The sequence below is a fragment of the Carcharodon carcharias genome, chromosome 16 (genome assembly GCF_017639515.1).
Source record: "Carcharodon carcharias isolate sCarCar2 chromosome 16, sCarCar2.pri, whole genome shotgun sequence".
In the NCBI taxonomy this organism is placed as follows: Eukaryota; Metazoa; Chordata; class Chondrichthyes; order Lamniformes; family Lamnidae; genus Carcharodon; species Carcharodon carcharias.
Window position 1 is genome coordinate 67,617,830 of NC_054482.1, and position 26,890 is coordinate 67,644,719.

Here is a 26,890-nt window from a genome sequence, read left to right on the forward strand (position 1 = left end):
ATGATCTCATCATAAGTAAGCCTCCAGGCAACAGTAATCACAGCATGATAGAATTTCAAATTCATTTTGTGGGTGAGAAATTTGGATCTTAAACTAGTGTACTTGAATAAAGGCTACATACAAGGGTATGAAGAGAGAGTTTGCTAAAGTGGAATGGGAAACTAGGTTAAAAGCTAAGGTGATAGAGCAGCAGTGGCAGATATTTAAAGAGAATTTTCATAACTCAACAAAAATATATTATATTGAGAAAGAAAGACTATGAGATGGATACACGATCCATGACTAACCAAAGAAGATAAATGTGATATCAAATCGAAAGAAAAGATGCAGAATGCTGCATTGTTTGTGGTAGGCCAGAAGATTGGGAAAATTTCAGAAACCAGCAAAGGATGACCAAAAAAAAACAAGGGAGGAATTGGAGTATAAGAGAAAACTAACAAGAAATGTAAAAGCTTTTAACTATCTGTTTTTATAATTACATAATAAGGAAAAGGGTAGTGACAGTGCATATTGGACCCTTAGAGGGCGAGGCTGGGGAATTGAAAATGGGAAACAAGGAAATCACAGAGATTTTCAACAAGCATTTTGTATCTTTCTTCACTGTAGAAGACACAAAAAAGAATTCTGAGAATAGTACAAAGGCAGAGAAGAACTTAAAACTATTACTAGAGAAAAAATGCTAGGACCCCTAAAAGAACTAAAAGCTGACAAGTCCACATTGCAGGGTCTTAAAGAAAGTGGCTGCAGAGATAGTGGATGCATTTTTGTAATCTTCCAAAATCCCCTAAATTCTGGAAATGTCCCTGTGGATTGGAGAACTGGAAAAGTAACAGCACTATTCTAGAAATGAAATGAAAGGGACATAAAACAGGAAACTATACGTTAGTTAGTTGAACATCTGTCATTGGGAAAATGCTAGAATCCAATACTAGGTGGTAGTAGCAGGATAATTAGAAAACCACAATTCAATCAGGCAGTGTCAACATGAAAGGGAAATTGTGTTTGACAAATTTATAAGAGTTCTTTGAGGATGTAACAAGCAGGGTGGATAAAGGGGAACCAGCAGGTGTATTCTGATTTCCAAAAGGCATTCGAAAAGATGCCACATAAAAGGATACTGCAAAAGATAAGAGCTCACGGTGATATATTAGAGTGGATAGAGGATTGGCTAACTAACAGAAAGGTTGGGATAAATGGGTCTTTTTCAGGTTGGCAAACTATAACCAGTGGATTGCTGCAAGGATCCATGTGGGAGCCTCAACTGTTTATTATTTATATTAATGACTTGGATGAAGAGGACCCAATGTATTGCAGCCAAATTTGCTGACAACATGAAGATAGGTAGGAAAGCAAGTTGTGAGAAGGATACAAAGAGTCAGCTGAACAATACAGATAGATTGAATGAGTGGGCAAAAATTTGTTAGATGGAATATAATGTGGGAAAATGTGAGCTTGTCCACTTTGGCAGTAAGAATAGAAAAGCACAATATTACCAAAATGGAGAGAGACTGCTGAATGCTGCAGAGGAGGGATCTGGGTGTCCTTGTACATGAATCACAAAAAGTTAGCATGCAGAGTGAAAAATAATTAGGAAAGTAAATGGAACGTTGGCCTTTATTGCAAGGGGGATGGAGTAGAAAAGTAGGGAAGTCTTGCTACAAGCCTTGTACAGGATACTGGGGAGACCACACCAGCAGTACTATGTTCAGTTTTGGTCTCCTTATTTAAGGGTATACTTTCATTGGAAGCAATTCAGCGAAGGTTCACTGGGTTGATTCCTGGGATGAAGAGGTTGCCTTAAGAGGAAAGGTTGAGCAGTTTGGGCCTATACTCATTGGAGTTTAGAAGAATGAGAGATAATCTTACTGAAATTTATAAGATTCTGAGGGGGCTTGACAGGGTAGGTGCTGAGAGAATGTTCCCTCTTGTGGACAAATCTAGAACTAGGGGGCACAGTTTAAAAATAAGGGGGTCTCTCATTTAAGACTGAAGTGAGGCATAATTTCTTCTCTGAGGGTCATTAGTCATTGGAATTCTCTTGCACAGAGATCAGTGCAGGCTGGATCATTTAATGTACTCAAGGCTAGGTTAGGCAGATTTTTGCTCAACATGGGAGTTAAGGGTTATGGTGGACAGGCAGGAAAATGAAGTTAAGGCCACAGTCAGATCAGCCATGATCTAATCGAATGACGGGAAGCCTTGATTGGCTGCATGGCCTACTCCTGCTTCTATTTATTATGATGTTATGATCTTAGATCCATGAATTCAATTCCAGATATAACAAAATATATTTTAAATTTATTCTGGCTGCTTCATTTCCTGATTCCATGCTGTGACGTCCATCTCACTGTGCCAAACACCCACCCAACTGCTCTCCTCCTTGGTTTCAATGCACCACTCCGAATGGGTCAGATATTCTCAAATATGGATAAACCATAAATAATAGTGGGTGCCCCTAGCAACTGCAGGAATCAACAAAAAATTGTGGAAACATTTGAGTTATTTAAACTGAAAACATAGCTTTATATTCAAAAGTGTTATACTTCAAAACAAAAGGAATTTGCACAGAGCTAAAACACCATAGGGTGCAACCACTGAAATGATAGAGGATATAATTATCTAACTATCCTTCTGTCAACTGAGGACGCGAAGAAAATGTTCGCTCCTCTCACATAGCCAAATCATGTCTTCTATGACGAGGATAATTCTATTCATGTCAGTCTAGCAGGGGGTATCTTTGGAAATACACACTTGGAAGAGCAGGTAATTGGTGATTCCCTGAATGGGAAAATAATTGAAGACATAGTGGTTTCCACTTACTGAAAGGGAACAATGGACACTTAGTAGTCACTCAGGATCTAAACAAGAGACTGTGAGGTACAGGTCTAGACCTGAAGCTGACAGGCAAGTTGCAGTAGGACAAGTTTTTGATTAGATGTTGTCTAGAAAGAAAGGCAATGCTAAAAAATGAATGTCAGCCCACAAAAGGGACAGAGTGCCTGATTTATCAATTTTCAAGGAAAGAAATGTGACTAAGTGAAGGAATATAGAATTTGCTTTAACTGTTACACTGTATGCTCAGTTACTGTAAAATGAAATGGTTTAGTAGCCTTCATCTGACGTAATCTCACAGCAGAAATTTTCATTCTGCCATTTGAAAAATTGCTCATCGTACTAGTTTGCTTTTATTGAAGATATTAACCACTTAATATTAACATTTGCCTGCAAACACAGATGATCCACTCCTAAGGCCTGCTGGGATGGATACAGCTGGTAGGGGTTGGAAAGGGAAATAATGCTCTGAGAAACTATAATTTTTAAAAAATGAAATAACTGCATTTTTCTTCTTCATTTTACATCCCACACACATACTGAGGAAGCATACCAATTTGGAAGGGAAAGGCCATTTGTGTAGGTGCTACACCACCACTTGTTAGATCCACCAGAAGTATTGCACATTTCATGGGAGCAGGTGATTGTCCAGTGAGGCAATCTTGGTTTGTTTCAAAGGCTGAAAATGTTATGAGTCACCGCTGGAAGATCTTCTAATTGTGGGGTCGTGCTCTGAGATAACTCATAATATCCACTAATCTGCTATCTACTTGAGCTAAATAATAAGTCTCCAGCAACTGCATTACTCAAACATCAACTAGTAGAATCATATTTGCACAACTGTCACTGGTCCCACACAATTCAGTAGCTATTTCCAATTCAGGGTCTGCAAATCCCACTCCCTTGCTCCCAGTCAATTAATATCAGTCTTACTAAAATTGCGATATAATTACTACATTCCTGCTCTCTCCTTTTTCTTTCTCCTTCACATCTGGTTTTCAGGAAGTTAGGGGAGGAGGGAAGTGAAGTATTTATTAGAGACAAATAGGAGGACAGTATTATTAATATTTGCAACTTGTTAATTTGTTTTGCAAATTGCCCGTGTGTTAACATCCACAATTTACAGAGACCAAGAGATCACAGTTCTGAAGAAGAGTCATATGGACTTGAAACATTAACTCTGTCTTTCTCTCCACAGATGCTGTCAGACCTGCTGATTTTTTTCCAGCAACTTTTGTTTTTGTTTCAGATTTCCAGCATCCATAGTATTTTGCTTTTATCCAACCGGAGATCAGTTTTTTCTCGGTTTGCTCTGGCTCCGGCTCCGTGAATCAAACATATTAAAACAGTACCATTTTTAATGCAGCAAAGCTTAAAATAGAAAAGTAAGTATAAAGAACAGCAAAGAAAGGAAGCAGAATAGTAATGGACAAGGAAATGAAGAGGAGAAAAGAACAACAAAAAGAAAGCAACAGTAATGAAGGAGGAAGCAGATTGAAACAGAAAGAGCAGTAAAAAGCAGAGAAAATTGGTGGTTGTGGTATTGTGAGACCTATAGACTTTTTCTGAAGAATAGATTTACTATGTACCTAAATAGTAAGGTACAGAACAATATGAACATTTTTCAGTGAGATCCTGTTTCAGAATATTCCATGAAACCTCACTATTTTTTCTGCATTACCAAGACCAAGGAACATAATCTGTGAAAGAACCTGACCAGTGGAAATTTGGGAGACATAGCTATTATGGAATTTGATTATTGAGAGTTAGGGCGAAAACATGTAGAACATGACTGGACAGATTATTCATGATTTGTGGCATCAGTCCAGATGGACGAAATGGCCTTTTCAAGGCCCATGTTTTCTAATCTGTGCCATATTTGCCAGATTTTAAAATTTCATTCACGGGATGTGGGCTTCACTGGCAGGGCCAGCATTTAATGCCCATCCCTAGTTGCCCTTGAGAAAGTGGTGGTAAGCTACTTTCTAGAACCATTGCAGTCCCTGTCATATAGGTACATCCACAGTGCTGTTAGGAAGAGAGTTCCAGGATTTTGACCCAGTGACAGTGAAGGAATGGCGATGTTTCCATGTCAAGATGGTGAGTGACTTGGAGGAGAACTTCAAGGAATTGCTTGGGTGGTATAGCCGGAAAGGCTAAGCAAGCTGCAACATTCATGGAGCATGATGGTAAAGGATGTCAACATAGAAGCAGTGCGCAGTAATGGAATGTGCATTATCAGCAAAAGGGGAAGGGGCAGTTGATTGCAGGGAACAAAAGGCTTTGTCCTCGACAGTGTCAAGCTTCTTGCGTGTTGTGGGAACTGCACTCATCCAGGTAAGTAGGGATTATTCCATCACACTCCTGACTTGTGCCTTGTAGATGGTAGGAAGGCTTTGGGGAGTCAGGAGTTATTTGTCGCAGGATTCCTAGCCTCCAACCTACTCTTGTAGCCACAGTATTTATATGGCTAGTCCAATTCAGTTTTTGGTCAATGGTAACTCCCAGGGTGTTGATAGTAGGGGATTCAGTAATGGTAATGCCATTGAACGTCAAGGGACGATGGTTGGATTCTCTCTTGTTGGAGATGGTCATTGCCTGGCATTTGTGTGGTGCGAATGTTACTTGCCACTTATCAGCCCAAGCCTGGAATTGTCCAGTTCTTATTGCATTTGGGCATGGACTGTTTTGGTATCTGAGGAGTTGTGAATGGTGCTGAACATTGTGCAAAATCTGAGGAGTCACAAATGGTGCGGAACAATGTGCAATCATCAGCAAACATCCCAACTTCTGACCTTATGATGGAAGGAAGGTCATTGATGAAGCAGCTGAAGATGGTTGGGCCAAGGACACTGCCCTGAGGAACTCCTGCAGTGATGTCCTGGAGCTGAGATGACAGACCTCCAACAACCACAACCATCTTTCTCTGTGCTAGTTACCACTCCAACCAATGGAGAGTTTCCCCCGTATCCCGTTGACTCTATTTTTGCTAGGGCTCCTTGATATCACACTCGGTCAAATGTGGCCTTGATGTCAAGGGTAGTCACTCTCACCTCATCTTGGGAGCTCTTTTGTCCATGTTTTAACCAAGGTTATATTGAGGTCAGGAGCTGAGTGGCCCTCGCGGAGCCCAAACTGGGCATCAATGAGCAGGTTATTGCTAAGCAAGTGCAACTTGATAGTACTGTTGGTGACTCCTTCCAATACTTTACTGATGATCGAGAGTGGACTGATGGGGCAGCAATTGGCTGGGTTGGATTTGTCCTGCTTTTTGTGTAAAGGACATACCTAGGCAATTTTCCACATAGCCGGGTAGATGTCAGTGTCGCAGCTGTACTAGAACAGCTTGGCTAGGGGCACGGCACATTCTGGAGCACAAGCCTTCAGTACTATTGCCGGAATGTTGTCAGGATATTGCCTTTGCAGTATCCAGTGTCTTCAGCTGTTTCTTGATATCATGTGGAGTGAATTGAAATCGCTGAAGGCTGGCATCTGTGATGCTGGGGACCTCCAGAGGAGGCTGAGATGGATCATCCAGTCGGCCATTCTGGCTGAAGATTGTAGCAAATGCCCCAGCCTCAACTTTTGCACTATGTGCTGGGCTCCCCCATCATTGAGGATAGGAATACTTATGGAGCCTCATCCTCCAGTGAGTTGATAAATTCTACACCACTATTCACAACTGGATGTGGCAGGACTACAGATCTTAGATCTGATCCATTGGTTGTGGGACCGCCTTGCTCTGTCTATCACTTGCTGTTTAAGCTGTATGTCACGTGAGTAGTCCTGTGTCATAGCTTCACCAGGTTGACAACTCATTTTTAGGCATGCCTGGTGCTGCTCCTGACATGCCCTCCTGCTGCTCCTGACATGCCCTCCTGCGCTCTTCATTGAACCAGGGTTGATCCCCTGGCTTGATGGTAATGGTAGAGTGGGGGATATGCCGCGCCATAAGGTTACAGATTGTGTTAGAGTACAATTCTGCTGCTGCTGATGGCCCACAGCACCTCTTGGTTGGCCAGTCTTGAGTTGCTAGATCTGTTCGAAATCTATCCATTTTGCATGGTGGTAGTGCCACGCAACATGATGGAGGGTATACTCAATATGAAGGCGTGACTTCATCAGCACAACAACTGAGTGGTGGTCACTCCTAAAATGCTGTCATGGCCAGATGCATCTGCGGCAGGCAGGTTTGTGAGGATGAGGTCAAGTACGTTCTTCCCTCTTGTCGGTTCCCTCATCACCTGTCGCAAACCCAGTCTAGCAGCTACATCTTTTAGGACTCGTCGGTAGTGTTGCTACCAAGCCACTCTTGGTGATAGACGTTGAAGTCTTCCTACCAAGAGTACATTCTGCACCCTTGCCACCTGAAAGCTTCCTCTGAGTGGTGTTCAACATGGATTTACTGATACATCAGCTGAAGGAAGGCGGTACATGGTAATCAGCAAGAGGTTTCCTTGCCCATGTTCGACCTGATGCCATGAGACTTCATGGGGTTCAGAGTCGATGTTGAGGACTCCCAGGCAACTCCCTCCCGACTGTATACCACTGTGCCATTACCTCTGCTAGGCCTGTCCTGCCAGTGGGACAGGACATACCCAGGGATGATGATGGTGATGGCTGGGACGTTATCTGTAAGTTGTGATTCCATGAAGATGACTATGTCAGGCTGTTGCTTGACTAGTCTGTGAGAGAGCTCTTGAGTGAGGAGAACTTCGCAGGGTCAACAGGGCTAAGTTTGCCATTGCCATTTCTGGCGCCTCGGTCGAGGCCAGGTGGTCCGTCCGGTTTCATTGCTTTTTTGAGACTTTGTAGCGGCTTGATACAACTAAGTGGCTTGTTAGGCCATTTCGGAAGGCATTTTACAAGTCACATGTAGGCCAGACCAGGTAAGGACTGTGCATTAGTGAACAAAATGGGTTTTTACAAAAATCAACAATGGTTTCATGGTCATCAGAATTCTAGATTTTTATTGAAATCAAATTCCATCATCCACAACCATCTGCCATGGGGGGATTTGAACCTGGGTCCCCAAAGCATGACCCTGGGTCTCTGACTTACTAATCCAGCAACAATACCATTACACCATTTCCTCCTAAAGAATTCTCACAGATAGCTATAGGATTACCTATAGTTTCAGATTTTGTGTCTGCAAAAGCAAACAGGATAAATACAGCAATCATATCCAAGGGAATTTTAGCATTTGGTGTAAAAGCATTTAGATAAGGGGAATTTGGTGGCATAGTGGTAATGTCTCTGGATTAGTAATTCAGAAGCTCAGGTTAATGTTCTTGGGACAAGGATTCACATCCCACCATGGCAGCAGGTGGAATTTAAATTAAAGGAATAATCTGGAATTGAAAAGCTAGTTTCAGTAGTAATGGCCATGAAACCATTGTCAATTGTCGTAAAAACCCATTTAGTTCACTAATGTCCTTTCGGAAAAGAAACCTACCGTCCTTACCTGCTCTGACCTACATGTGACTCCAGACACAGCAATGTGATTGACTCTTAACTGCCCTATGAAATGGTGTGACAAGCCACTCAGTTCAAAGGCAATTAGGGATGGGCAACAAATACTGGCATTGCCAGTGACACTCATATCCCATGAAACAATAAATTTAAGAAGATTCTGCTTAGCCACAGCTTATATTAACAACCTATGCTTCATTTGGGCAACAAGATAATTGGCAAAGCTTTGTGTTTACACTAGTTACTGTCCAATCAAAATGAATCATGTAAAAAGAGAACTTATGCAAGCAAACTGTGAGCAGGCATGATTCTTTGACTGGATTTTCATTAGCAGTGAATGAAGGCTACCTTTTGCTGACCTCGGTGAAAGCTGCGCTGAGAGATCTAGTGATCTTTGTGTTGAGACCTTTAACCTTTTTGATATGCAATTTATTCTGGCATAGGTTATTGGGTTTCCTAGCATTGAACTGCAGTGATGTCATCAAGCTAAGAAGCCAACACATCAAAGAATTCTCACAGATAGCAAACCAAGAAATGAAAAGCATTAATAATCAAATAATTTAAAATATATTTTACAGACCGCAAAATAAAGATTGGGATGTGCACATGCGTTAAGGTAGAAGCTGAAATATCATGAACAAACTTTTAATTTTTAAAATTATTTTAAAAATCTAGTTTAAAAACCTAGCCAGGAGCCATAATGGAGACATTTAACAACATTCTACAAATATAAAATTATTCTTTTCAGGACCACATCAGTTGTTCAGTAGTAGTTGTGAACCAGATTTCCCTTGCTCAATGAACAAGATTTTTAAAATTAATAACGTTTTTAGAGGGGAAAAGGGGATGTTTCAAACAATTGATTTTGCCAAATTTGGCACTTGGTTGGGGTGTGGGGTGGGGTTGGTTTGGGGGAGCGCCATAGCACAACCTGTAGTAGAACAGTGAATGTCAGGCTGCAACCTCAAGATTTTTTGCACTTGCACTAAGTCCTGAAGTTGCAGTCAGATTCAGAGGAGCAATGACAGCGAACACTGAGTTTGCTGTCATTACTCATAATGGTGACAACTTCTGCTGCAACTTTTGTAGTAAGCCACTGATGTCAGAGCCTGAGGACAGCAGTATGACAATTCAAACATCCACTAACATTTTAAGATAGTTTTACAACTTACAAATGACTCTGACTTAATTATATGTTCTCTTTGTAATTTAGCAAATATTCTCGGCTTCACATTAAAGCAATTTTCCTGTTAGGCTCCATTGATCAGCAGCTAAATAAGCTGTGTTCTTTCACATTTTTAAAATCACAATACACGCCTTATTTTAAGCATTCATATTCGGTACGCAAATGAACCATCACTGATATGCTATTCGAATCAAGGAATACATGGCATGTTCCAACAGAACTTATGGTTTGCTGCACACCTTCATTACACCTGGAGGGAGCTGGGTGGAGATATTAAATTATAAAACCACATTCCTTTTAATCGCTCAAGAACACCTCTTTACTGAAGCAATGAACCATAAGTTAAAAGTTACTCTTATGTGTGTTGATAGAAGTCTTGTATCTGATCCATATTTTAATACACTTGCATAAAGGTAGACAAAAAGGCCAACAACTGTACTGAGAGAACTTGAAAAGAAGCAACATCCAGGTGCACAAAGCCTAAAGCTAAATTAATGCTTACAAGTCAAGCCATTTTTTTTAAGTTGATGTTGAAAATTCAGAACAATATCAGGCTTGCTTTAATAGGACAATTATATTTAAAAATAAGTTTTACATCACTTTTTTCCCAAATGTCGATTGATCTTTCATCAAGTTATTAGCAATCGAAGGCTTGTCTTGTCCCTCATTCCCATATATTGTCTTAGAGAAATAAATGGAGTTTAGGTGAGGATGTGCTGAATGGAATACAATTTCTAAAGTTTATTTTTAGGTTTGTTCATATTCAGTTTTCATGCTGAGGAAGAAATGATAGTTAACCTAGACCAACTATTTATTTAGTTTGATTTGGAATCTTTTCCTTTGTTGCCTTAGTTAATACTAAAATAAAGTAGTCAGAATCCTTGCACTCTTAAGTTATTACTAGAGTATAGAATTAAATCTATTGATAGCTATTTAATTGTTACATTTCAGCTGAATTTTAGTGTAAAATTTTTACATTCCCATCTATTTTTCAACATACTTATGCATATATTTTCTAGCTGTAATTACACCCTCCTTCCACACCGAGGAGCACCTCACAGCTTCCTGGCTTGTGCTGCTGAGAAATTCCTATGCTTCAACAAACTCTACTTCTTGGCTTCCCAAATGACTATATATTTTTCTATTTTGTTATTTATAAATCCAAAATATTACATAAAAACAAGGAAATTAAAATGACTATTGGATTATTTCTGCACATCATGGTCCAATTATTCCCTGCTCTCTTACCCCATTTTATCTGATCTTAATTCTTCACATGCACTTAACTAATATAGATCACCATTTTTTGTGTTGTTGCTTAGCTTTAAATGCTACATTTCTGCAAAGATGAACATAAATGAGCATAACCATTCCTGAATTGGCTTTTAGCTCACATATACAAGATGGAGCCTAAGATGCATGTCATATACATGTATACCATAATATGACTTTAGCATAGACAATTTTATTATAGATAGCAGCACCATTCACCAGAGTCGCATTTCAATTAATGCTGAAATTTCATGGAACTTCCAGCTTAACCATTTATCTATTTAATTTTGCTTAAATAACACAACTCAGTGCAAGCCTGCATATGGTTTATATGGTATTTAACTAAGGCATTACCAGTCTACAAAAACATTATCCACATATCATTCAACATAAAAGATTGCAAGCAGGTTGGCAGATCTCTTGAGCTGATGGTTATAAACTCACCTGCGCAGAGATAAGAACAAAGTCAATAAGGCTGCCAATTCCACAAAATCCAACTGTGCAGAACTTCAACAAACCTGGATAGAAAATTCAAAAGATTTAATTAAATCCTTGTGCATCGTTCTGTAGATAGATAACACATATTGGGCAATTATTTGAACGTTTTAGCAATTATTTCACCACATCTCTAAGAGCAGTGATGCAACTATCTGAACTTTCAGTTTAGAAGAACAAAAGTGCATATAGGCCCGGGTCTTCTGAGCAGCGGCAATGATTGTTGGATTGCCAACTTGAAAATTCCCCTGACCTGATGCTGCTCCACATTTCTTCTGCAGCCTTATGAGCCCGGCCTTTCAAGAAACATGCAGTGCAGTGTTCAATGGGGGACTCTGACGCAGCAGAGTTGAGTAGGAGGAAGACAAGACACCTAGCTGCACTATGGTAACTTTAAAGGTCCAATTTGAATGTTAGTTAATGGATAAGTGGATGGGTGAATGGGTAGGTGGGTGAGATAGGTAGGTGGATCTGGATGGGGGTAGGTGAGTGAGATAGTAGGGTGGGTGAGGTAGCAGGTGGGTTAGGTAGGCAGGGTAGGTAGGGTGAGTGAGGTGACAGCTGGATGAGGCGATAGCTGGGTCAGATGGATGTGTGGGTAGTCAAGTCACGGGTTAGTCAGGTCGGGTCATAGGTCAGGTTGGGTCAGGGGTTCATCGGGTCGGTTCAGGGGGTAGGGTGGTTGAGTTGGGAGAGTAGTCAAGTGGGGTATTTAGGTGTTTGGAGGGTAGGGGGGTCAGCAGGGTTAACATTAACGTTAACTTTGTTTTTCTCTCTCCACGGATGCTGTCAGACCTATTGAGTTTTTCCAGCATTTTCTGTTTTTGTTACCCTATTAAGCACATCAGACCTGTCCGAGATCTCCGACTTTAACTCAAAGCTGGAGGTTTTTACGGAGAGTCCCGGAAGCAGGGGAACTGCCCATCAGAAATTGAATCTTTCCGGCAATTTCCATGGAGGTCTGTGTGTCAGGACTTCTGCAGGGTCCCAAAACATATCTTCAGTCATACGTTTTGTCTCCAACAATCTGGAGAGCAGAGAATTTGGACCATATTGGTTTTTGTATATGGCACCGTGGCAATGTAATCAAAAAGGTAAATAATGTAAATCAGGACATCAAATAAAAACATTTATGGTGGTGTGGCTTTTAGTTAATATCTCAAACACATAAATCACAACTGTCAATCCTCAGATAAGTCATAAATAAAAATGGAAAATGCTGGAAACACTCAGCAGGTCTGGCTGCATCTGTGGAGAGAGAGAGAGCGAGAGACACACAGTGTTAACATTTTAGGTCAGTCACTGACCTAAAATATTAACTCTCTTTCTATCTCTGCAAATGTTGCCAGGCTTGCTAAGTGTTTCCAGCATTTTGTATTTATATCAGGATTTCCACCATCTGCAATATTTTGCTTTCAGATTTGTCATCATGTGCAGTAGAATAGCGGTTATGATACTGGACTAGCAATTCAAAGGTTCAAACTGAATTCAAAAGATGTAGTAATATATGAGCTGGCAGCAGAAAAAGGCTGCCAAATTGCCATTAGAAACCAAATGGTCACGAATGACATTCTGATATGGACGACATGTAACCAGCTACAAAAAATGTGGTTGATGCTTATGTAGGATACAAGAATATTGGGCACAGAAGTAAAATGGACACCTCTTGCTTGGCCATATTAACCATCCTGAATTGAGAATCGTTCAAAGTAATCGCATTATAGGGTCATTGTCTGATAAGAATATGTTAATATTCTTTGGATATGCTAATACTGGTCAGGACAATGGGAAAGCAACAACAAGCAGAAGGGTTAGCACGTCTCGTATAATGTAGAAGGCATCTCATAAATTGGTCAAAATAGTGGAGCAGCAGAAGCTAAGTAAATAGACTAGCACTGAGATCACATTAACCATCTGGATGGTTTTAATTTCATCTCACGTTCGTTTGAAATGTCAGGCAGGAAACAACAGGCTAAGTTGATCAGTCAAACAAACAAGATGGTCATTTCCTGTTGAACAGAGGTGCAATCTACAATTTTGTGATTCAATCTGCAAGTATGACCCTGAGCTTCCTCACATCTGCCATTTTATTTTGCCAGCCTACTCCTACTCTGACCTCTCTTTCCTCAGCCACCTTCACTGTAACAATGAAGTTTAATGTAAGTTTGAGTAACAGCACCTTATCTATCAACAAGACACTTCACAATCTTCCAGACTCAATGCCTGAGTTCAACAATATCAGATCCTAATTTCTGGAAGAAAAACAGAAAATGCTGGAAAAATTCAACAGGTCTGATGGCATCTCTGGAGAGAAAAGCAGAGTTGACGTTTCACATGGACTTGAAACGTCAACTCTGTTTCTGTCTCCACAGATGCTGTCAGGCCTGCTGAGTTTTTCCAGCATTTTCTGTTTTTCTTTCAGATTTCCAGCACCTGCAGTATTTTGCTTTTATCTTTGTGCCGAATTTCTGGGCAGTAGCTGTTGGTGATGCTGTCTATCCCATTTACATCTCCTCTGGACATAATTTTTATTTCTTTACTTGTTCCATTACCACCTCCTTTTGCTTTGCACCATCATACCTTTTGTCATTTAATCACCGCTGCATTACATTCTATGATAAATCTCCCCTTTTGTTCTTTCCTCTCTTCCCCTTTCCTTGTCTTGCTTAAAAGCTGTTATATCTCCAAGTACCCTCAGTTCGGATGGAAGGTCATTGACCTGAAATGTTAACTTGGTTTCTCTCTCCACAGATGCTGCCAAATGTACTTCCAATTAATTTCCAGGATTTTCTATTTTTATTTCAGATTTTCAGCATCTGCAGTAATTTGCTCTTGATAGTTCAAGAAATGAAATAAATGTGTTGCTAGGGTGGGTGCACTTCAAGAGGCAAGAAACCAGTCAGTACAGCTTCCTTGTTCTCTGGATTTTAAAACAGAACCAAGTTTGCAGTTTAAGTTGTACAGCCAACACTAGGAGCTATGCCAGAGGGTAGAGTCAAGGCCAGGGACAACCTGAGGAGATGACTAACAAACAAAATGCTGGACTTTAACCCATTGACTACCACCCGAGTACAATCACAAATTAATTTTACTCGTTGACAAAAATAGCCACAATAAACTTTAAAATTTGTTCTTGGGGCGTGAGCATCACTGACAAGGCCAACTTTTATTACCCATCCCTAAGTGCCCTTGTAAAGGTAGTGTTGAGCAATTTACTTGAACCACTGCAGTCCACACACGTAGAGACAGTTTTTTTCTGTAGGGTTTGATACAACAAAGTGGCTTGCTACACCATTTTAGAGGGCAGTTAAGAACAACCACATTGCTATGAATCTGGAGTCACATGTAGGCCAGACCGGATAAGCATAACACATTTCCTCCCCTGAAGGACATTAGTGAAAGATGGGATCTTTATGAAAATCTGGTAGCTTCATGATTATTAATGATTATTAATAGCTGTTTATTGTAGATTTATTAATTAATTGATTGGTGACAAGTCACAAACCATTCAACTTTCCCTCTGCAAATTACAAAACTACAAGGACATTATCTATAACATACATTTAATTCTGACACTGAAAATTGTAGAATCTTATAGACTGTAACAATGAATATTGAGAAAGTATACGCTGGCAAAGACCAAACAGACAATATCGTGCTTAAAATACAATCTAATACTAGCACCCTCAAACCCCAGAAAATTAAAGTATATTAATCTAACAGTCCGAAAGGAACGCTTTCTCAGATTTGGGTGAGGCAGATAGAGTACCTTTAGTAGTTCAGAAAATGAATTTCAAGGTAGAAAGACTGACAAACTGGTTGCATCCCACTTTACATATCCTTCCTCTTCAGAGGTCACAAACAGTATTGATAGTGATTCTAAAGACAACAGCCTAGACCAATGTTCTTTTTCTCACTAAATGGTAATGATGCCTTTTTCCTAATGAGATGAAGGGAACTGAATCATAAAAGAATTGGTGAATGTAATGTGGTGTTGCTCAAACCAAGTCAGAGAATACTAAGTTTTTATAACACGGTCCCAATAAGGCTCAAATAAAATAAAAGCAAAATACTGTGGATGCTGGAGACCTGAAATAAAAACTCAGCAGATCTGGCAGCATGTGTGGAGAGAGAAAGAGTTATGTTTTGAGTCTAATATGACAACTTTAGAACAGCCCCGAAGAAGAGTGATATCGGAATCGAAATGTTAACTGTTTCTCTCTCCACAGACGCTGCCAGCTACTGAGCTTTTCCAGCATTTTGTTTTTATTTCAGACTCAATTAAAATTGTCTCCTTTTCCCAGGAAAGCCATTTTTTTTTTACCCACCATGTACCCTCTTGAAAGGATCAAACTCTCTTTTTGCTTAACCAATCCCTTGAACAGGTTGTCCTTCTCTATTGTCACAGGAGGATCCCTTCCTGACCTCTGTTCAAACCGCTTTCATCTTAAAAGTATATTTCTCCAATAAGCTACTCTTCTTTTCCCTTCTGCCCACTTAAGATGTTTATCCTTTTCCTTCTATTCCCTTCAACAGACTCTCTAATCTCTCCACTCTGTCCACCAGAAATTTCTCTCCTTTCTCCTCTCAAATGCCTTTATTTCCCTTCCACCAGCTGTTTATTTTCCTTTCCAACCAAAATCAACTGTCCCTCTTGTTTCTACATTCCTTAGGCTGCAATTCTGCTGAAGTACAATTGAGTTTGTTCATCAGCAGCAAACTCCTAACTGTATGTAGTTTGGTTCAATGGGGTAACATGAGAATGATGAAGAGATCCATGGTTGTATCAGTGGTCCTCCTCCTGCATCATTTAAATGCTAATTCTTGATGTTATCTAGAAGCACATATGCTTTACACATAAACTGAGAATATCTAATTTGACCTTGCCACTTCCTCCTATCAAGCTAATAAGCTAATGGTCTTTGCTACTAGTTGCTATCTTCAACTACAAATTTGACATTAACAGCAAAATGTACCAAAATTTCCTACTTCTTAATATGAACAAAACCAAAGCTACCATCTTCAGCCCTCACAAATAAAAACATATTCTTTCCACAAATATATTTTACAGTCACATCAATAAAAAAGGCTTGTGAAGGGAATAGGACCATTAAAGGATAGACAGGATAATACCACAGGTAACAAGAAAGAGATGGCAGAAATAATAAATAGTTATTTCACTTGGCATTTACAAGGGAGATAGAACAGGTCGACAAGACATTGCATGATGAAATGAACAACAAAAATAAGTGCATTTACAATAAAAAAAGGGGATGTATTGAACAAACTGAACAAACTCAAAGAGGATAAAACCCCTGATCCAGATGAATGGCGTCCACGCATTTTAAAAGAATCTAGGGAAGAGATAGTGGGAAGAGTTGGCCGAGACATTACAATTATATTTAATAATTATGTTTAATAACTACACTTAAGAAGGACAGAACATGTCCAGGGAATTATAGACTAGTCAGCTTAAAATAAGTGGTAAGAAAGGTTCTGACAGACTGAATACAGAGAGAATGTTTCGTCTTATGGTGAAAAGCATAACCAGAGGCCATCAATATAAGACAGTCACCAAGAATCCACAAAGAATTAATTACCTACTTCTTTACCCAAAGAGGGTGAGAATCCACTACAGTACCAAGGATGTGGGAAGGCTGCATTGGAGTAGAAACACCAGTGTGGACTGGTTAGGCTGATTGTCTGTTCCTGTGCTGTATATCCTATGTAATCCCATGCAATCCTATGTATTGAAGTCCTTGTCGCATGGTGGGCCCCTGGAATTGTAATCTGTAACATCGGAGTCCAACTCTCAAATATGTCTATTTATGTCATGTCCCCAAACTTAAGGAGTCAGTTCGCTGGGTACAGACCATGCATAGGGGGAATACACAGGATTGTTCGGACCCGAAGCTCAGAGAAGAGTAGCCAGGATGATTCTATAAACATGAACCTTCCTAGTGAAGAAAAATTCACACAGCTAAATTTATTTTCAATCAAACAAGGTTGAGGGGGATGTTAGCCAGATTTTTAAAATACTGAGATGCAAAGCTTATGGAAATTAAGTAGGCTGTTTGACTTTGTAAGCACAGAGGTCCAAGTAACTTTTTTCAATTTGTAAACAAATATCCTGGGATACTTTATTAGCCTCATTAATAATTGCTTTATATTTACTCTTCTACCTTCCTTATGATGCTCTAAAATGAATGTTCACGATGGAGAATCGAACAACTTTCATTTTGAGTATCCAGTTACCCATTATCAGTAACAAAGTGCTCCCAGGTTTGGTACAATACAGTTAGGTCAAGGATAAAACTCTCTCTACTATTCTCCATCAAGGCACTCAGTTCAACATCAAAAGATCACCTAACTGACACCTACCCATTACCCACACCACCTTACCACATGAGATTACCAAATTTGTGCCAAATCATGAAAAGCTTTGTGCTGTGAAATTAGGAGCTGGATTGACATTGCCCAGATTCATTCTGTAGCCAGAAGGTTATGAAGCCTCTCCATCCCATTAGATCTTGTACTTTCTGCTCTTATGCATATTACTATATACCCACAACAGCATTAAACAGCTTTGATATGGAAGATAAAGTAAAATAAATATAAAAATAGTAAGCAAAAAACTACAGATGCTGGAAGCAAAAACAAACAAAAAAATGGCTGGAAACAACCAGCATCTGTGAAGGGAGCAGACGTGTTCAAGTTCCAGGGAGTAGGCTATTGGTCAGAGCAGAGAAGTAAGTATTAAAACAAAAAATGTTTCAGTCAAATACATTCACAAAGGATGTATGAATATTTAGTGAAACATTAACCCTTAGGAACATAGAATTGCTACACATAAAAATAATAAGTTCCATCTAGATCGCCTCTACAAATTTGACAGTTAATGGAGCTGTTGACTAATAATGACAATTAATCATTATCAATTACTCTACATTGATACTGTTCTAACCTGGGCTTCTACTTGTTTAAAGCGACACATCTGACAGTAAACATCTACTTGTGTTTTAAGAATATGCTCAGAGCCTTCACTTTTTGAAGAGCATAAAATAATGATATTGATAAAGCACAAGGAAGGGGCCAGTTAGCTCAGTTGGCTAGATGACTAGCTTTTGGTTCAAAATAATGCCAACAGCATCCGATTCCCGTTCCCTCTGAGATAGACTTGAAACCTGGCTCCTCACCCTGCCCCTGGAGTAGGAGGCAATGCAAACCACGACTGACAAAAAAAAACTGCCAAGGCTCAGGACGAAGCATCAGCAGACAGTAAGTCAAGGACCTGCCTTCAGGAAGAGCACAAATGAATGAATGAAAGAAAACATAACATTTTGGTAAACAGTGAAATTAGAATGTGCATCATGGCTTCGCCATGCACGCACATGAAATAATTTAATTTTAATACTGTGAAGGCTCAAGTCCCAGAAGTTTACAGTAATACAGCACCATACATGTAAATCAAACATTCACTAAAAACAGTTACTATCAGCAGCTTCAAGTTAAGGTTTTAATGTTGTAATTATGCTGATTATAAAATAACCAACAACTCTAAAACACCACATTTTATGGGTAGTAACGCTGGAGTTAGCCTGAACCAAGGGAAAAAAATAAGTTTGCTGTCTTAATCTATTATGGCAGCAAGTTTTTGAAGCTTGGACTTGTTACAGATGAATTTTGTCTAATATTCTTATGTTAAAAAGATACAACGTGGCACAGAAATGTTCATTTTGGGGTTGATGATTCTTGCACTGACATGGCAGTAGCAAACTTAATCCCTATATGTGTTACATTTAAGCTACACATGTGAAATTACTGGAAGTTAATGAATTGTATATCAATGGAGATTAGAAAATTGGTTTCAATAGAATACAATGGGGAAAGTTGTTTGGGGATGGGAAATGTGACTCAACTGAAAATCAGCAGCTGGAAAAGGATTGAGCAATAACTAAATGAAACTTTCAAGGATAATTTACTCACTCACCCCACCTCCAACTCTCTTTATTGGCTAGTTTGTAAGCTCTACCAAATACATCTTGATCAATGTCCTAAAATGATGCTGGTTAATGATTAGCATGGGAATCTGTAATGGAGTTCTGATTGGGAGTAGTGTCAGAATGCCAATGTTTTAATGCTCACTGATTTGCAGTTCATGAATCTACATGCATTTTACACTTACCCAATAACATGCTATTTTTATATTGGCACTGCTTTAATTCAGAAATTCAGCACTTATGTTCCATGATCCTGCTTCATGTCCTGGCAGCAGACCTGTGGATGTAATTCTGTTGCCCATAAACCCAGCATCAAAGCCTTACCAAATTCAGCAAGCTTATTTTGAGGTTGATGCTTGTTGCACTGACATTGCAATATACAGCAAACATAATTCCTATGTGTGTCCCATTTAAGCTACACGTATGAAATTACTGGAAGTTAATGAGTTGTACATCAATGGAGATTAGAAAATTGGTTTCAATAGATTACAATGGGGAAACAGAATTACCTGGAAAAACTCAGCAGGTCTGGCAGCATCGGCGGAGAAGAAAAGAGTTGACGTTTCGAGTCCTCATGACCCTTCGACAGAACTTGAGTTTGAGTCCAAGAAAGAGTTGAAATATAAGCTGGTTTAAGGTGTGTGTGTGGGGGGGTGGAGAGAGAGAGAGAGTGGGAGGTGGAGTGGGAGTGTGGTTGTAGGGACAAACAAGCAGTGATAGAAGCAGATCATCAAAAGATGTCAACAACAATAATACAAAAGAACACATAGGTGTTAAAGTTAAAGTTGGTGATATTATCTAAACGAATGTGCTAATTAAGAATGGATGGTAGGGCACTCAAGGTATAGCTCTAGTGGGGGTGAGGAGAGCATAAAAGATGTAAAAAAATAAATAAATAAATAAATAATTTTTCCCCCCTCTCTTTTTATAATGGAAATAGGTGGGAAAAGGAAAATCTATATAATTTATTGGAAAAAAAAGAGAAAAGGAAGGGGGAAACAGAAAGGGGGTGGGGATAGGGGAGGGAGCTCACGACCTAAAGTTGTTGAATTCAATATTCAGTCCGGATGGCTGTAAAGTGCCTAGTCGGAAGATGAGGTGTTGTTCCTCCAGTTTGCGTTGGGCTTCACTGGAACAATGCAGCAAGCCAAGGACAGACATGTGGGCAAGAGAGCAGGGTGGAGTGTTAAAATGGCAAGCGACAGGAAGGTTTGGGTCATTCTTGCGGACAGACCGCAGGTGTTCTGCAAAGCGGTTGCCCAGTTTACGTTTGGTCTCTCCAATGTAGAGGAGACCACATTGGAAGCAACAAATGCAGTAGACTAAGTTGGGGGAAATGCAAGTGAAATGCTGCTTCACTTGAAAGGAGTGTTTGGGTCCTTGGACGGTGAGGAGAGAGGAAGTGAAGGGGCATGTATTGCATCTTTTGCGTGGGCATGGGGCGGTGCCATAGGAGGGGGTTGAGGAGTAGGGGGTGATGGAGGAGTGGACCAGGGTGTCCCTGAGGGAGCGATCCCTACGGAAAGCCGATAGGGGGGGTGAAGGGAAGATGTGTTTGGTGGTGGCATCATGCTCGAGTTGGCGGAAATGGCGGAGGATGATCCTGGAGGCTGGTGGGGTGATAACTGAGGACAAGGGGGACCCTATCATGTTTCTGGGAGGGAGGAGAAGGCGTGAGGGCGGATGCGCGGGAGATGGGCTGGACACGGTTGAGGGCCCTGTCAATGACCGTGGGTGGAAAACCTCGGCTAAGGAAGAAGGAGGACATGTCAGAGGAACATGATAGGGTCCCCCTTGTCCTCACTTATCACCCCACCAGCCTCCGCATTCAAAGGATCATCCTCCGCCATTTCCGCCAACTCCAGCATGATGCCACCACCAAACACATCTTCCCTTCACCCCCCCTATCGGCATTCCGTAGGGATCGCTCCCTCTGGGACACCCTGGTCCACTCCTCCATCACCCCCTACTCCTTAACCCCCTCCTATGGCACCACCCCATGCCGACGCAAAAGATGCAATACCTGCCCCTTCACTTCCTCTCTCCTCACCGTCCAAGGACCCAAACACTCCTTTCAAGTGAAGCAGCATTTCACTTGCATTTCCCCCAACTTAGTCTACTGCATTCGTTGCTCCCAATGTGGTCTCCTCTACATTGGAGAGACCAAATGTAAACTGGGCGACCGTTTTGCAGAACACCTGCGGTCTGTCCGCAAGAATGACCCAAACCTGCCTGTCGCTTGCCATTTTAACACTCCACCCTGCTCTCTTGCCCACATGTCTGTCCTTGGCTTGCTGCATTGTTCCAGTGAAGCCCAACGCAAACTGGAGGAACAACACCTCATCTTCCGACTAGGCACTTTACAGCCATCCGGAATGAATATTGAATTCAACAACTTTAGGTCGTGAGCTCCCTCCCCCATCCCCACCCCCTTTCTGTTTCCCCCTTCCTTTTCTCTTTTTTTTCCAATAAATTATATAGATTTTCCTTTTCCCACCTATTTCCATTATAAAAAGAGAGAAAAAAAAATTATTTATTTATTTATTTTATTTATTTTTTTTTTTACATCTTTTATGCTCTCCCCACCCCCACTAGAGCTATACCTTGAGTGCCCTACCATCCATTCTTAATTAGCACATTCGTTTAGATAATATCACCAACTTTAACTTTAACACCTGTGTTCTTTTGTATTATTGTTGTTGACATCTTTTGATGATCTGCTTCTATCACTGCTTGTTTGTCCCTACAACCACACCCCCACTCCACCTCCCACTCTCTCTCTCTCTCCGCCCCCCACACACACACCTTAAACCAGCTTATATTTCAACTCTTTCTTGGACTCGAACTCAAGTTCTGTCGAAGGGTCATGAGGACTCGAAACGCCAACTCTTTTCTTCTCCGCCGATGCTGCCAGACCTGCTGAGTTTTTCCAGGTAATTCTGGTTTTGTTTTTGTTTTGGATTTCCAGCATCCGCAGTTTTTTTGTTTTTATTACAATGGGAAAAACTGTTTAGGGATGGGAACCAATGAAACAAAAAAGGATCGAGAGAAATTCCACAGTGAACACTAAATCATGCAGCTATGTAATGGAGGAGTACAAAGACTCTGACCTAATTTATTTGGTAACAATGAAGATATACTTTTTTTCCCTTCAAGTCATACCGCTTGTTTCTCTCATTTTCTTACGATATTCATTGTGTTTTTACAGAATGATCTTTTGTTTTCTTTGGGCATGTGTGGGTGAAACCTACTTTTACAATGAATAATCATACAAAAATATCCTTGAGCATCAATAATTTTTTAAGTATCCATAAAACTGGCACATCAAGACATCACTGACAGAGGGTAACAGATAAACTTGAAACTATTGTTCCTCCCTCCAGGGTTGAAGATTATGCCAAACCACAAGAATGCTTTGAACTACGCACTTACACATTATTCCTTAAAGTGGCAGAAGCTTTTTAATTGTCTCCATAAAAGCTAACTTGAATAACTTTGCAATTGGTTATAGCAATTGCCTGGTATTTACTAATTTCTTGTGCAATGTGATTTTTTTCAATCCAAATTTCATTAAATTCTACAATTGCCAATAAACAATTTTCTAAAATTAATGTACACTTAGGATAAATGTTTACACATCGTTTGTAGTTCTGAAGATATGAAATAAATAAAGTACAAATCATATGCAATCAGCAAAATAATGGTAATAATAACTTAAATTTACAATAGCATTTTTTGCAGAAAAAACGTCTCAAAGTGCTTCATACAAGCGTAAAGGGAAAAATGAATGTTGAACCAAAGCAGGAGTATGAAGGTGGGCTTGAAGGGAGGGCTTCCAAGCAGAAGGTTGGGGAGTTTAGGGAGGGAATTCTACAACTTGCAGCCTAAGTGAATGAAGACATTCCCTTTGTATAAGAAATTGGAGTTAGAGGAATAAAAGGCTCACAAGCCTAAAGGGCTCTGTTATGTGGGGTGGAGAAAGGCTGTGGAGCTGGAACAGGTTAAGTATAGGGATGGTGGACATCGAGAACAGATTCAAACATAAAAATTAAATTTCGTATTTGGGGGCTAAATAAAAGTAAAATACTGCATATGCTGGAGATCTAAAATTAAAACAGAAATTGCTGACAAAACTCAGGAGGTCTGGCAGCACCTGTGGAGAGAGAAGCAGAGTTAACATTTCGAAACCAATATGACTCTTCTTCGGAACGTTGCCCAGCAGTGACAATAGTAAACTTTTGCTGCAACAATGGCATCACATGTGGAAGTGTGGACAGAGGCTCTAGCAAGTCATAGCAAATGGAGAGCCAAGGTCTAAGCTGGTAAGAGAATTAACAAGCTTTTTTCTCTCGTGGTGGATTGGAAGCAAGACGTGGATAAGTTATACAAAAAAGTAGTTGGAGAAGATCTTGCCTGTAATTGAGACCCTTGGAGTAGAGAGGTCATGCGGGGTCAAGGGGTGATCATGAATATGACAAAATGTTTATATCAATGGAGGGATTTAGGGAGGACAGGAGAGTAATGAATTCAGAGGTGAAAGGGAAAAGGAGCTAAGATAGAATGAGAAGTCTTTCAGTATAGTGGTAGAAGGTGGAAAGGAAAGATGGAAAGGAATGACGACGTCCTGGAAGGAAACTCAGGATCGGGTTAGGATCAGGCCATTAACAAGCATCATCTTGAACAAGAGGTGAGAATGACACAACTGGAGCCATTCACAGGTTAAGAAACCAGATGAGTATCAGGAAAACAAGGTGCGACTTGGTTATGAGGGCCATGCAACCATCGAGGCGGTTTGGACAGCGCAGGTGATGGAAAAGATAGCCAAATGGGGAGGCTTTGGCAACAGTCAAAGCACCAGCAATTGTAAGCTAAGCTTCAGTCAAAGTTTGGGTGCCAATACAATTATGGGCCTTTTTCACATGCGAATCGACATTCTGGAGAGAAAACTGAGAACGGTAGTGATCTTTAATCAGTGGGCAGAGTCTAAGGGAGCAGTGCTGGGTGAAATGACCATTGGTTTTTCCCCCCAAGAGAACAAAGTAGTTGAGAGCATCAGCGAGAGAATGAGATAGTTGGGGCTGCTGTTCTTAAGGCAACAATGGGTTTCTTGGCCATTCACAGAATGCCAAATTGAAAAGCTTTATGTTACTAAGTGTTCTTTCTATTAGGCAACGAATGGGAAAGAGTAAAATCTATTGCAGGACCTGTATATGTAAACGATTATAAATTTGAAGTTTTATACACTGAAAAAAAACTGGTTTAAATAATAAAATTGTATTAATCCTGAATTATAAGAAATATTTTTTGCTAAATCCAAATTTCAGTGACATGATTGTGCAACATCATTGTCGTGAAATGAAAATAAAGGCTGCAGGTAGCTTCTTGGTGCACTTTACACTGGCATTCTAAATAGTCTTCTTAGCTAGAAGGCCAAATTTCCCTTTGGTGTGGAAAAAAAATCATTTCCTTTTCCAAGACCGCCTTGACAACAGTGGAACTGCTGCATCATTCTCTTAGCTATTGTTACGGACAGAGGAGAGAGATAGCGTGAAACATCCAATTACTTTTCCTTTCTGTCTGTAATCAACGTAGTTTAATTTTGATAATTTGATCATTTTGTTCCCAAATTCTCTGTTAGTGTGCAGTCAATTTAAAAGTCACCAGCAGTAGACTTTCATGGATTTACACAAAGAACATTACTTATTCACACACACACACCAGAAAGGTCTATTGATATGTCAATCACACACAGACACCCAAGAAAGATAAAATTAAAGAAGTAGGGCACTTCTACAAACATCTACAAATATTAAAACCAAACAGTATAGCTAGCAGTTCATGTTTCTTGGAGGATCCAGTGAAGAAGGGAGCTTTTCCCACTCTAGAATTGAAGTTCAGGTATGTTCAGATGGCTGTGGTCAAACCTGGATTAGCTGCAGGGTTCCTGCGAAGTAAAGACTATTCAGCAAGTCGCGTATACAGGCCTTGATGGCTGGTGTAACCTGACATCCAAGTTCTTACAGACCAACTTGGAGCTGTTTGAAACAGTTTAGAGGAGATGTTTAAAAAACTTTAAGCCTCACAGGTCTTGAAAAGGTAAGATGCTGCAGCCTTTTTGTGCTGCTGTATTGTTGTTGCTGGTGTTCTGCAGATTGCCCAGTCTCAGTTTTTGGAAAAAAGAATTTCAAAATCAGAAAGAAGTTTTGATCATATGACAAATCGCCATTGATACGCAATGGAAGGCAAATGGTGGTCTTTCATAATGAACAAGGAATTTCACATGGTCAAAAGCCATTCATGTACAATAGAAGGTAGATTGTGATCTTTAGCACTTCAATGCGGGTACTCACTCTCCATAGCCCTCCTTTGTCACATGGCAGACGTGGAATCAGAGAATCTGTGAGTTTTATTCTCCCTGTGTTTTGGAGTAAGCTTTGATAATAGTAGGTGTGAAATTCCACAAAAGAGTGCTGTTTAGGCATTCAAGGGAGACCCCTACTCATTATAATCAATTTGAAACTTTCCAGGAAGCTTGCTAGGCTGTTTCAGTTGCAAAAATCAGATGACCCTTTGGCAGCCATCTTACAGTTCATCAGGGCCCACTTTAAAAGGAATACAGTTTTTTAAAAAATTGCAATATCTTCACGCTTACACCAGAATGATACTACCTTCGGTTCTTAAGCAGTCCCTTGGGATCAAGGATGACTTGCTTCCACTCCAGTTCAATGGGTTCTGAAATGGCTTATGATTCAAATGTGCAATCTGCAGGCTCTGCCATATGTACAGCAGGTGGTGCTTGAAGGTTCGGGTAGATGAGCTGTTAGGAGGCTTCTGCCTCTCTGACACCTCAAAATCTCTTAATGCGTTTGGTGCATTCCCGAATTAACCTTTGCTGTTTTGGTTGGTCACAAGTCAGGGACTCCCATGAGTTGACAGGGATGTTTGACCTCTTCAGGGATGCTTTGGGAACACCCCTAAAGCATTTTCACCCTCCTCCTAGGAGGCTCCTGCTGCAACCAAGTTCTGAGTAGAGTTAGCTCTGAAGAAGAGTCATACAGACTCGAAAGGTTAATCCCGTTTCTCTCTCCACAGATGTTGCTAGACCTGTGAGTTTTTCCAGCATTTTCTGTTTTTATTTCAGATTTCCAGCATCTGCAGTATTTTGCTTTTTTCTGAGCGGAGTAGTTGGGGTCAGGCATACAAACAACATGTCCTGCCAAATGGAACTGGTTTTGTATGATTAATGCCTCGATGCTGGGCATGTTGGCTTGGGCAAGGAATGCTGCTATTGGACCACCTTTCTGGTGGACTTGCAAAGGCACCAACTACTCCAGTGCTTTGGGGTACCTGCAGTAGTTTGTCGAAGTCTCTGAAGCATTTAGAAATGCAGGGATCATTGCTGTCCAGTAAACCATGACCTTGGTCTTGGCTTTGAGATCATGGTCCTCAAATAACCTTTTCCTCAGTCGGCTGAAAACTGAACTGGCACATTGGAGGTGATTTTGAATTTCGTCATCTATGGCTACCTTCATTGAGAGATGCACCTAAAACATGGCCCACATTTTCCAGAATCTCTCTTAATTGACAGCTACCATGCCAGTTATGGCATAAAGACTGATGGCACCATCCATAG

The 26,890-nt window shown here is 40.4% G+C and overlaps 1 protein-coding gene across 3 annotated transcripts in view; it reads right to left on the reverse strand.

Annotated features, from left to right (window-relative positions):
• Window positions 1-26,890, reverse strand: part of tm2d1 (TM2 domain containing 1) — a 128,060-nt gene that overhangs the window by 35,555 nt on the left and 65,615 nt on the right. For all 3 annotated transcript variants that reach the window (XM_041208062.1, XM_041208060.1, XM_041208061.1), the window contains exon 5: window positions 11,207-11,280. In XM_041208062.1, coding sequence (XP_041063996.1) covers window positions 11,207-11,280 — 74 coding nt within the window. The remainder of the gene's footprint in view (window positions 1-11,206; window positions 11,281-26,890) is intronic.